The following is a 12,624-nucleotide window of genomic DNA, read 5'->3' on the forward strand; positions in this document are numbered from 1 at the left end:
TGTTGCTCAACAACATGACCTCCAAGACAGGGTTACCGTACCACTCTGTAGTAGTACACGACCTTGTCAACCTACGAGGCTTGTAGTAACTTGATCCGATGCTCGATGATCACCATCATCAACTTTCACTTGAGTTGGTGTAGGCGCCACAGGAACAACTTCCTGCGCCCTGCTACACACTGGTTGAAGTGATGGTTCAATAACCTTATTAAGTTCTACCACCCTCCCACTCAATTATTTCAAGAGAAACCTTTCCTCGAGAAAGGATCCGTTTCTAGAAACAAACACTTTGCTTTCGGATCTGAGATAGGAGATGTACCCAACAGTTTTGGATATCCTATGAAGATGCATTTATCCGCTTTGGGTTTGAGCTTATTCGACTGAAACCTTTTCACACAAGTGTCGAAGCCCCAAACTTTCAAGAAACGACAGTTTAGATTTCTCCAAACCTCAGTCTATACTGTGTCATCTCAACGGAAATACGCGGTGCCCTATTTAAAGTGAATGCGGTTGTCTCTAATGCATAACCCATAAACGATAGTGGTAATTCGATAAGAGACATCATAGCATGCACCATACCAAATAGTGTGTGGCTATGATGTTCAGACACATCATCACACTATGATGTTCCAGGTGGCATGAACTGCGAAACAATTTCCACATTGTCTTAACTACGTACCAAAACTCGTAACTCAGATATTCATTTCAATGATCATATTGTAGACATTTTATCCTCTTGTTACGACGAACTTCACTCCTGAAACAGAATTGAACTTTTCAATATTTCAGACTTGTGATTCATTAAGTAAATACTCTTGTATCTACTCAAATCGTCATTGAAGTAAGAACATAATGATATCCACTGCGTGCCTCAGCAACCATTGGACTGCATACATCAAAATGTATCACTTCCAACAAGTTACTATCTTGTTTCATCTCAATGAAAACAAGGCCTTGCTCATGTGGTATGATTTGCATGTCACTAGTGATTCAAAATTAAGTGAGTATAAAGATCCATCAGCATGGAGCCTCTTCATGCAATTTATACCAACATGACTCAAGCGGCAGTGCCACAAGTAAGTGGTACTATCATCATTACCTCGTATCTTTTGGCACCAATATCATGAACATGTGTACCACTACGATCGAGATTCAATAAATCATTGAAGGTGATTATTCAAGCAAATAGAGTAACCATTATTCTCTTTAAATGAATAATCGTATTGCAATAAACACGATCCAATCATGTTCATGCTTAACGCAAGCACCAAATAACAATTATTTAGGTTTAACACCAATCCCGATGGTAGAGGGAGTGTGCGACGTTTGATCATATCAACCTTGGAAACACTTCCAACATGTATCGTCACCTCGCCTTTAGCTAGTCTCTGTTTATGCCGTAGCTTTCATTTCGTGTTACTAATCACTTAGCAACCGAACCGGTATCCAATACCCTCGTGCTACTAGGAGTACTAGTAAAGTACACATCAACATCATGTATATCAAATATACTTCTTTCGACTTTTGCCAGCCTTCTTATCTACCAAGTATCTAGAGTTGCTCCGCCTCAGTGACCGTTCCCCTCATAACAGAAGCACTTAGTCCCGGGCTTTGGGTTTAATCTAGGGTCTCTTCATTAGTGCAACAACTGTTTTCCCGTTTCACGAAGTATCCCTTCTAACCCTTGCCTTTCTTGAAACTTAGTGGTTTTACTAACCATCAACTATTGATGCTCCTTCTTGATTTCTACTTTCGCAGTGTCAAACATCGCGAATCGCTCAAGGATCATTGTATCTATCCTTGATATGTTACAGTTCATCACGAAGCTCTCACAGCTTGGTGGCAGTGACTTTGGAGAACCATCAATATCTCATCTGGAAGATTAACTCCCACTTGATTCAAGCGATTGTCGTACTCAGACAATCTGAGCACACGCTCAACGATTGAGCTTTTCTCCTTTACTTTGTGGACAAAGAATCTTGTCGGAGGTCTCGTACCTCTTAACAAGGGCACAAGCATGAAATCACAATTTCATCTCTTTAGAACATCACTTATGTTCCGTGACGTTTCAAAACGTCTCCGGCGCCTTGCTTCTAAGCCATTAAGTATTTTGCACTGAACTATCGTGTAGTCATCAGAAACGTGTATGTCGGATGTTCACAGCATCCACAGACGACGCTCGAGGTGCAGCACACCGAGTGGTGCATTAAGGACATAAGCCTTCTGCGCAGCAACGAGGACAATCCTCGGCTTTACAGACTCAGTCTGCAAAGTTTGCTACCATCAACTTTCAACTAAATTTTCTCTAGGAACATATAAAAACAGTAGAGTTATAGCGCAAGCTACATCGTAATTCGCAAAGACCATTAGACTATGTTCATGACAATTAGTTCAATTAATCATATTACTTCAGAACTCCCACTCAAAAAGTACATCTCTCTAGTCATTTGAGTGGTACATGATCCAAATCCACTATCTCAAGTCCGATCATCACGTGAGTCGAGAATAGTTTCAGTGGTAAGCATCTCTATGCTAATCATATCAACTATACGATTCATGCTCGACCTTTCGGTCTCATGTGTTCCGAGGCCATGTCTGCACATGCTAGGCTCGTCAAGCTTAACCCGAGTGTTCCGCGCGTGCATCTGTTTTGCACCCGTTGTATGTGAACGTTGAGTCTATCACACCCGATCATCACGTGGTGTCTCGAAACAAAGAACTGTCGCAACGGTGCACAGTCGGGGAGAACACAATTTCGTCTTGAAATTTTAGTGAGAGATCACCTCATAATGCTACCTTCGTTCTAAGCAAGATAAGGTGCATAAAGGATTAACATCACATGCAATTCATAAGTGACATGATATGGCCATCATCATGTGCTTCTTGATCTCCATCACCAAAGCACCGGCACGATCTTCTTGTCACCGGCGTCACACCATGATCTCCATCTTCATGATCTCCATCAACGTGTCGCCATCGGGGTTGTCGTGCTACTCATGCTATTACTACTAAAGCTACGTCCTAGCAATAAGTAAACACATCTGCAAGCACAAACGTTAGTTTAAAGACAACCCTATGGCTCCTGCCGGTTGCCGTACCATCGACGTGCAAGTCGATATTAACTATTACAACATGATCATCTCATACATCCAATATATCACATCACATCATTGGCCATATCACATCACAAGCATACCCTGCAAAAACAAGTTAGACGTCCTCTAATTGTTGTTGCATGTTTTACGTGGTGACCATGGGTATCTAGTAGGATCGCATCTTACTTACGCAAACACCACAACGGAGATATATGAATTGCTATTTAACCTCATCCAAGGACCTCCTCGGTCAAATCCGATTCAACTAAAGTTGGAGAAACCGACACTCGCCGGTCATCTTTGAGCAACGGAGTTACTCATAGCGATGAAACCAGTCTCTCGTAAGCGTACGAGTAATGTCGGTCCGAGCCGCTTCGATCCAACAATACCGCGGAATCAAGAAAAGACTAAGGAGGGCAACAAAACGCACATCACCGCCCACAAAAATTTTTGTGTTCTACTCGAGAAGACATCTACGCATGAACCTAGCTCATGATGCCACTTTTGGGGAACATCGCATGGGAAACAAAAAATTTCCTACGCGCACGAAGTCCTATCATGGTGATGTCCATCTACGAGAGGGGATTTCCGATCTACGTACCCTTGTAGATCGCACAGCAGAAGCGTTAAGAAACGCGGTTGATGTAGTGGAACGTCCTCACGTCCCTCGATCCTCCCCGCGAACCGTCCCACGAACCGTCCCGCGATCCGTCCCACGATCTAGTGTCGAACGGACGGCACCTCCGCGTTCCGCACACGTACAGCTCGACGATGATCTCAGCCTTCTTGATCCAGCAAGAGAGACGGAGAGGTAGATGAGTTTTCCGGCAGTGTGACGGCGGTCCGGAGGTTGGTGGTGATCTAATCTCAGCAGGGCTCCGCCCGAGCTCCGCAGAAACGCGATGTAGAGGAAAAACCATGGAGGTATGTGGTCGGGCTGCCATGGCAAAAGTCGTCTCAAATCAGCCCTAATACCTCAGTATATATAGGAGGGAGGGGGAGCGAAGAGGCAGCCTCAAACCCTCAAGGTTTGGCCGAAATTGGAGGTGGAGGAGTCCTACTCCAATCCTACTTGGAGTAGGATTCCACCTTCCCACTTGGAAACTCTTTCCACCTTGTGTTTTTTCCTTCTCAAACCTTATGGGACTTAGTGGGAACTTATTCCAGCCCACTAGGGGCTGGTTTATCTCTTCCCATAGCCCATGAGACCCCTTGGGGCGTGACACCCCTCCCGATGGTCCCCGGCACCCCTCCCGGCACTCCCGGTACACTACCGATGAGCCCGAAACTTTTCCGGTGACCAAAACAGGACTTCCTATATATCAATCTTTACCTCCGAACCATTCCGGAGCTCCTCGTGACGTCCTGGATCTCATCCGGGACTCCGAACAACATTCGGTAACCAACCATATAACTCAAATACGCATAAAACAACGTCGAACCTTAAGTGTGCAGACCCTGCGGGTTCGAGAACTATGTAGACATGACCTGAGTGACTCCTCGGTCAATATCCAATAGCGGGACCTGGATGCCCATATTGGATCCTACATATTCTACGAAGATCTTATCGTTTGAACCTCAGTGCCAAGGATTCATATAATCCCGTATGTCATTCCCTTTGTCCTTCGGTATGTTACTTGCCCGAGATTCGATCGTCAGTATCCGCATACCTATTTCAATCTCGTTTACCGGCAAGTCTCTTTACTCGTTCCGTAATACAAGATCCCGCAACTTACACTAAGTCACAATGCTTGCAAGGCTTGTGCGTGATGTTGTATTACCGAGTGGGCCCCAAGATACCTCTCCGTCACACGGAGTGACAAATCCCAGTCTCGATCCATACTAACTCAACGAACACCTTCGGAGATATCTGTAGAGCATCTTTATAGTCACCCAGTTACGTTGCGACGTTTGATACACAAAAAGCATTCCTCCGGTGTCAGTGAGTTATATGATCTCATGGTCATAGGAACAAATACTTGACACGCAGAAAACAGCAGCAACAAAATGACACGATCAACATGCTACGTCTATTAGTTTGGGTCTAGTCCATCACATGATTCTCCTAATGATGTGATCCCGTTATCAAGTGACAACACTTGCCTATGGTCAGGAAACCTTGACCATGTTTGATCAACGAGCTAGTCAACTAGAGGCTTACTAGGGACAGTGTTTTGTCTATGTATCCACACATGCACTGTGTTTCCAATCAATACAATTATATCATGGATAATAAACGATTATCATGAACAAAGAAATATAATAATAACTAATTTATTATTGCCTCTAGGGCATATTTCCAACAGCATCACCCGCCATCAACTCCACCCGCACCATAGCCTCCTTGGCGGCTCCCACTTGATCTTCCGGGAGATGTCGAGCGTCGTACTGGACAGTCGACGGGCCCGGCACCACGGGAGACTCCTTGGGCATCCCAAGTCCTGCTCCAGTCGGTTCAGCCGCGATGAGCACCGTTTTTGTCGACGGCATCGTCTCGGTTGGCGGCGCGTCCATGGCAGGAGCGGTAGCAGACGGAACGACCTCAAGGACAGGCACCAAAGCTTGCCCGGACTCCTTCTGGTCGTCTTCCTCCAGATGAATCACCTCTGAAGGGAGCCCGATTGAACGACGTGAGACCACAGAAAAAAGGGCAAGATCAAAGACAGAATTCACGAAACAATAATTTAAGCTCTCGGAGTCGTCACGATGTACCTTGCTGGGATGTGGCAACGTTGTCCGTATCCATGGGATCGTCTTCCTAGCGTGGCGGAGAAGTGGCGGAGGTAGCAACTCTGTCGAGTAAAATCCACTCGACCAATAAACATGAGTTCAATCAAATACTGAAAGAAGATAGGAGAACAAGACACTTACGCTGAGGCAACGGGAACGGCGATCCTCATCCGAGGCAAAGCCTTCCGAGGCTTGGATCCACTCGGTTTGGCCACCTTGGAAGGTTGGCCCGCGGACTCAGCTGCAACGTCCCTGGTCCTCTTCGTGCTCCGAGCACTCGGAACCACGGGAGTTGCTGCCAAGGCGCTCGGAACCACGGGAGGAGCTTGCGGGGCGCTCGCGGCCGCTGGAGGAGCCGATGGAGTCACGGGAGCTGGCGGGGCACTCGGGGCCGCTGGAGGAGCCGACGGAGTCACGGGTTCGTGACGACGCGTGGTTCGAGGCTCTGGTGGTGGGGGCGGCGAGCTCTGCTCCCCATCTTCCCCCTTCTCCTCTTCGGACTCCTCCTCCGTCTCCCCACTGTCGGAGACGTACTCGGCGCTCTCCACGCTGTCCTCCTGGCTGCCTTCCTCTTCCTCAGCCGGATTCCCGTTCGAGACGGGAGAATACCAGTTGGTCCACGCCTGCACAAGATACAGTTGACAACATCAGACGCCAGACAGTGATGCAAGAAAAAGCAGCAAATCTAAGGGAATTGTAAGCACTCGGCAAGATATGCTCACCTCATTCGGAGGAGGGTTGTCAGCGCGGAAGGGCTTCGCTCGCCGGGCTCCTCTGGGGTTATCACAGGCGCCTGTGATGTTGCGGACCCACGCCGTCACGACCTCCCCGATCACGCATTCGGGGTTAGTCCGGGTGGAGTCCGCAGGCCCCGTGTAGTGCCACATGGCGTGGTGTCGAGCTTGCAAAGGCTGGATGCGCCGACCCAGAAAAATCTCCAGCAGATCCGTGCCGGTGACTCCCTTGCGGACGGCATCTATCAGCGCTTCGACCAGAGGCTGAATCTGAATCTTCTCCATCTTCGTGAGCGCAAGCTGCCTGGGTGGAGCCAGTCGGTCTAGGCTAAAAGCTGGCAGCCCAGTCGCGGCATTCGGGCAAGCAACGTCCTGGCAATAGAACCAAGTCGACTGCCAGTTCCTAACGGACTCAGACAATTGGAGAGCGGGATAGCTACTCTTCGTTTTCTTTTGGAAGCCTAAGCCCCCGCAGAGCTGGAGGAGATGGGTTTTATCATCCGACTTGCTAAGTCTTTTGACAGTTTGGGATCTAGCGGAGAAGATGTACTTTAAGAGCCCCCAATGGGGAGGACAACCGATAAAGCACTCGCAAAGCACGACGAAGGCAGAAAGATGAGCTATTGCGTTGGGAGGAAAATGGTGGAGCTGTGCCCCGAAGTGGTTCATGATACCTCTGAAGAAGGGGTGAGGAGGCAGAGAGAAGCCTCGGTACACGTGACTGAGCAGCAAGACGCGCTCCCCCTCCTAGGGCACCGTCTCCGTCTCGCCCTCCGCCGACAGCCTCCACGACTTGTTTTCGATCAAACCTTGCTCCACCAGCTCCAGCAGGTCATCCTTCGTCACCGTGGAGGGGAGAAAATCCCCCTGGATCCAACCCGCCGGCAGAGCACGCTGTCGCCGCTGAGTAGGAGCCGCCACCTTCTTCTTCTTCTTCTGCGACTCAAGCTTGCTCGTCTGCCCCTTCGTCATGGTGGAGGCTGCAGATCCGCAGGGGAGGGGAGGAAGGAGGAGGCATGGAGTGCGCAGGGAGCAACGGGAGAAGCGGGGCGAGTGCGAGTTATCAGGCGAGCGCAACGAGAAACCCTCACTGGGAAGGTTTAAATAAGGTACCGACTGGGTCACTAGCAGGTAGCCCCAAAATCTTATCCCCCGACTTGTTGCTGCAATATTAGTGGAGGAGATGAAGGCGCGGTAATCGAGGCGGCAGAAACTACTCGATGACGATGTCGTCATCCCCGCTGAGCGTGCGGCAACCGAAATTTGAGGATCCCAGAAAATCCGCCGCTGTCAGTTGACCGGTCACGTCCGAAGATTCCGCGGAAGCACTCGGTCTCTGACGGTTCGTTTCACAGACAGATCCACTCGGATCACTGGTCAAGAGGATAAAATGGATCGAGGCAAGCAACGCCAAAGCCGCATCCATACCAGTCGGATCCGTACCCCAAGCATCGCCTCGTCGTTCCAACCCCGATCCATTCGGGGACTAATGATGGGGTTATAGTCCCAGGGTAGGGTCATAGGCCTGCCCTATAGGTCCTACCCCAGGACTACCCTTCATAAGGGACAAGGCCCTTAGTCAGTTCCGACTGAATTAAGGACTTCCCATCATCCAGTCGGTGACGATCCCTCCATCATCCAGTCGGAGATGTGCATTCGGAGAGTATCAAACTTACCGACTGGATTCCACTCTGTATATCGTAACCCCCCTGGAGGACAACGGTCATACGTTTTCATGTACCTTTATTAGCATTTAGGGCATACGTTACCTGTAACGTATGCATTTATTCGCCACTACTCCACCCTTGTGCATCGAACCGTTATGAAGGGCAGCGCACTCTATATAAGTCGCCCTTCCGTACTGGTGCAGGGGGTTGGCAATTCACTGTAATCCATATTCCACTCGACATCAAGCTCCCAAGAGCACTGAGACGTAGGGCTTTTACCTCCACCGTAGAGGGGCCTGAACTCATACAACCTCGTCGTAGCTAAGGCTCTGCCCATCCTTTCGTACCCTATACATCTACTGTCAGACTTATACCCACGACACCTTCCATATCTGCTTCATATATGAGCTCGATATGAGAGGTGTCAGCCACATCAAACGTTTCGGGCCGGTATGAGTGTCGTGTAGATTCAGTGTTTTTATCGAACAGTGATCACACCGTCGCATAGAGAAGGAAGGTTTGAACGTATAAAGAAGGTTTGGGAAGTATGGTTGTAGATGCTCTTGGAGGCCAAATTCACTGTTTTAACCATTTTCGTATAGTTAGGCCGGATTTAACCTCGATGGAGAAAAAAAAATAGATCTAACCCTTTTGCTACCGTTGGACCTTTTCACGGTAGGGTATGACAACCTACAGCTAAGGTCCGTGACGGTAGGAAAATGTTCTACCGTTGCAGGGGCTGACGATAGCAGGTGTAAACCTACCGCTAAGGGGTCCGACGAAAGACACGCACGTGCACTGTGTCTGTAATTTAATATATTTTTATGATAGATGTGCAACCCTATCGTCAGGACCTTAATGGTCCAGCGGTAGATCCGATTTTTTTTTTCACCGGAATCAGATTCGACTTAACTCAAAACTGTGAATTTTGCCGCTCTTGGATTCTTCGCAGAAGCCCCGGCAACTTTGCTTGGGATGAAGGCATGCGGCGACGATGTGTCTGTTTTCGTGATTCGTGCTAAAGCGTAAAGAAACACGGTAGGAGGCAGCTGGAACGCACCTCGCCACACACCTATTTCACTCATCTGGCCGTGCCATGAAACACTTGCTGCGCAGGTCCAAATTGCCGCCAACTCCTCTTGCCCAGGCCTCGCGTTTCCGTTTGTTCCTCGAGCCGTAAGCTCAGTCCATATTTCCTGAATCGTCCATATTGCCTGAATCTCCCAAGCCATGGCTTATATACTAGAATGCAGAAAGAGTTGTGGACTCCCAGAGCAAGGCAAGGAAAAAGAGTTGCGCGAACCCACTAATCTAGGTACAAAACGGTGGAGTAGGTCTCTCTGCTCCACACTGACAGCGGTGTCAAGGAATTTAGTAAGCGCTGGTACTACAGAGAGCACGTACGACCCGCACGTGCATGGCAATCCATGGAATCGGAGGGCACGTTGGCAGATATGAATCCAGGGGAGAACATCCAACGGCAAAAGCACAGCGACGGCCGTGCACCCACGCCGTCCTCCCAGCGACGGTTCCCGTCTACCCGGCAAAACCCGAGCGCCTCCGTGCGGGCACCCGTGATCTCATCGGTATCTTGCACGGCGCGCACCGCACGCGGTGTCTGCTCCTTCGTTCGCGCCCGCTGCCACTAGGCCACCATGAAACATGGGACGATGCGGCGTGGAAAACCGGAAAGAGAAAGGGCTGCGGCCGCGCGCGCCGCGCCGGTGACGGCGCTGTTGGCTCTGGCTATGATTTCGAAGGGGCGCATGTGCCGCCGCGTGCGCTCGTGGCAGGGTTTGGGTGGTGCGTGGCTGCACTGCTGTGGCGCAGGTGCGTGCTCGTGCTGGTGTGCAGAGGTATCGTGATCGACCGGCTAGCTTGTGGTCCGCCGTGATTTATCCCCTTCGTGTATGTGCCGCTGGTGCACGTTGCACGCAGCTGCACGAGGCAGTATGCTACTCGGGCCTGTGCTTTTTCACTACTATACGTGTATACATTCATTCCAGGCGTCTTTTTCTTTTTTAAAATAATCACAGGCGTCTAATAGACGACGAAAATGTTTTCTTATACTGAAATGCATCGTTGGAAAGTCTAAAATATATCAAAAAATCCAAGTACTGTGATTTAAACTCTGTTAGACCGGACATGATAAACACTCGGCTGAATGACGAGTCGTTCGTCGGTCCGTCACGATACGATACTAGCAGCAACAACAAAATCTTCCGATCTAGCAATAGTACAAGAACGTATCTCTCCCTAATCTCTCCTTAATAATAAAGCACTGTGTGCTTCTGTCGACCGTCGTGGTTGTTTTGCACAAAATCCCCTGATGTTTTTCGAAATCAATCCGTAGTCAAGATTTAAGTGAATAACCAATCGTTTTTGTATTATTTACAGATAACCTCTGTGAGTTTCCGAAATCAACCCGTAGTATGTAACTAGCTGAGAAAACGAAACTTTTTTTGGAGTTTTTGTAAAAAGCTCCTTTAGTTTTTACAAAATAAACCCGCAATACATACTCGAGTAAAAAAACAATCGTTTTCCATATGTTTTTGAAAACACCCCTACAGTTTTTAATTAATTAATCTGTAGTTTAATTATAAGTGCAAAATACTTTAAAAAATCATATCTTTTAAACGCTAACTCCAATTTTACATTATTATATATGAAATTTTATTAGAAAAATACGTAGAATCTGAATATAATGTTAGTTTATCTATTTAATTTTTTAAAATTGTGTTTATAATATAATTTTAATCAATAGTGATGCGCACAATCTAAATATAATGTTATTTTATCTATTTAACAATTTTAAAATTATATTTATGCTATAGTTTTAACCAATAGCGTACAATCTATCTTTTCATAACGAGGCCGGTCCATGTTGTTAATTAATCCGTGGTTCAATTATAATTAACAAATACTTTAGAAAATTATATCTTTTAAACTGTAACTTTAATTTTAAATTATTACATATGAACTTTCATTCAAAAAATGTGTTGAATCGAAATATAATATTTCTTACCTATTTAATTTTTAAATTTCTATTTATAATGTAATTTGAATCTATAGTGATGCGTACAATCTAAATATGATGTTATTTTACTTATTTAACATTTTTAAATTCTATTTATGCAGTAAGTTTAAATAAAAGTCTTAAATCATGATTATTAGGTTATGACATGTTTGTACGGTTTGCTCCCGTTGCAACGCACGTGCTCTTGTGCTAGTAATAATAAAGCATCGATGACTTCTGTCGTTCGTCCTGTCAGTTCTGCAGAAAAGCCCATCAATTTTCTGGAAATCAACCCATGGTCCTTTTGTAAGTTAAAAAACGTTTTGTTTTTACGTAAACCTCCCTGGCAATCACCACGTGTCATGGCTTATCCATTCCCGTCCTCCACCGCCGGGCCGACGGGCAAGGAGGCAATGGAGCTCGGGGAGCCTCCGGAGGGGCCTTCTCGCCGGTGAAACGAGGTCGAAGTGGGGCGACGCGGGAGGGCAGTGGGCAAGGGCGGTGCAGACGGCCAGGACCACGCGAGCGCGCGGATGTGGAGAGGGCCAGGCGTGGCGACGCGGACGGCCGGGCCGAAGCGGGCCGACGCGGGAGGCCAGCGGGCGGGGGTGGTGCGGACAACCGGGACCGCGCGGGGCGGAGTGGCGCTGGGGCGGCCAGAGCAACGAAGTCCACGGCACGCACCACACACCACCGTCAGCTGCTCGCTACCGGCCGCGTTCGCCGGCCGGTGCTGCGCTCACGGGAGGCTCGCAGGGCTGGCTGCGGGCTGGCGCTCCGCTCGCGGGAGGCAGGCACGTCTGCCGCCACCGGCGTTCGCCGGCCGTGAGCACACGCCTCCTTCAGCATCTGGCCGTCAACGCAACGAACGCGGGACGCCATGGTGCGGCGCCTGGTGGACACCCTGGCCGGCGACACCCTCCTTTGCAAGCGCTACGGCGCCGTGCCGACCGCCGACGCCGAGCCCGCCGTCCGCGCCATCGAGGCCGAGGCCTTTGACGCCGCCGTCGTTGGCGGCGGGGCCGCCGCATCCGTCGAGGAGGGCATCGAGGCGCTGCAGCTCTACTCCAAGGATGTCAGCCGCCGCCTCCTCGACTTTGTCAAGTCCCGCTCTGCCGCCGCCAAGGCCGAGCCGTCGTAGGAGGCGCTGTCGGTCGTCAAGAAGGAGACCTCCAAGGCCTGAGCTCGCCCAGACCGAGATAAAATTCATTTACATCTATCTAGAGTTCGTGTGCGGCGTTAGCCTCTTGATACGTTCATTTTGTATCATGCTTTCATGTTGATATTTATTGCTTTTTGGGCTGTTATATTACTTGTGGTACCATATTTATGCCTTTTCTCTCTTATTTTATAAGGATTATTTGAAGAGGGAGAATTCAGGC

General features: G+C 48.6%; 1 protein-coding gene and 1 pseudogene across 1 annotated transcript; both read left to right on the plus strand.

The window, feature by feature from the left end:
• Positions 1-11,604: 11,604 nt before the first annotated feature.
• On the plus strand, positions 11,605-12,071 carry LOC123413546 (annotated as a pseudogene).
• A 3-nt stretch (positions 12,072-12,074) lies between these two features.
• LOC123408321 (MFP1 attachment factor 1-like) lies at positions 12,075-12,383 on the plus strand (the record flags this gene model as incomplete). The annotated part of the gene is made up of 1 exon (XM_045101448.1): positions 12,075-12,383. A coding segment is annotated over one exon (309 nt), but the record flags the coding sequence as incomplete, so codon positions are not given.
• Between the last annotated feature and the right edge of the window lie 241 nt (positions 12,384-12,624).

This window comes from Hordeum vulgare, chromosome 7H, assembly GCF_904849725.1.
Source record: "Hordeum vulgare subsp. vulgare chromosome 7H, MorexV3_pseudomolecules_assembly, whole genome shotgun sequence".
Lineage (NCBI taxonomy): Eukaryota > Viridiplantae > Streptophyta > Magnoliopsida > Poales > Poaceae > Hordeum > Hordeum vulgare.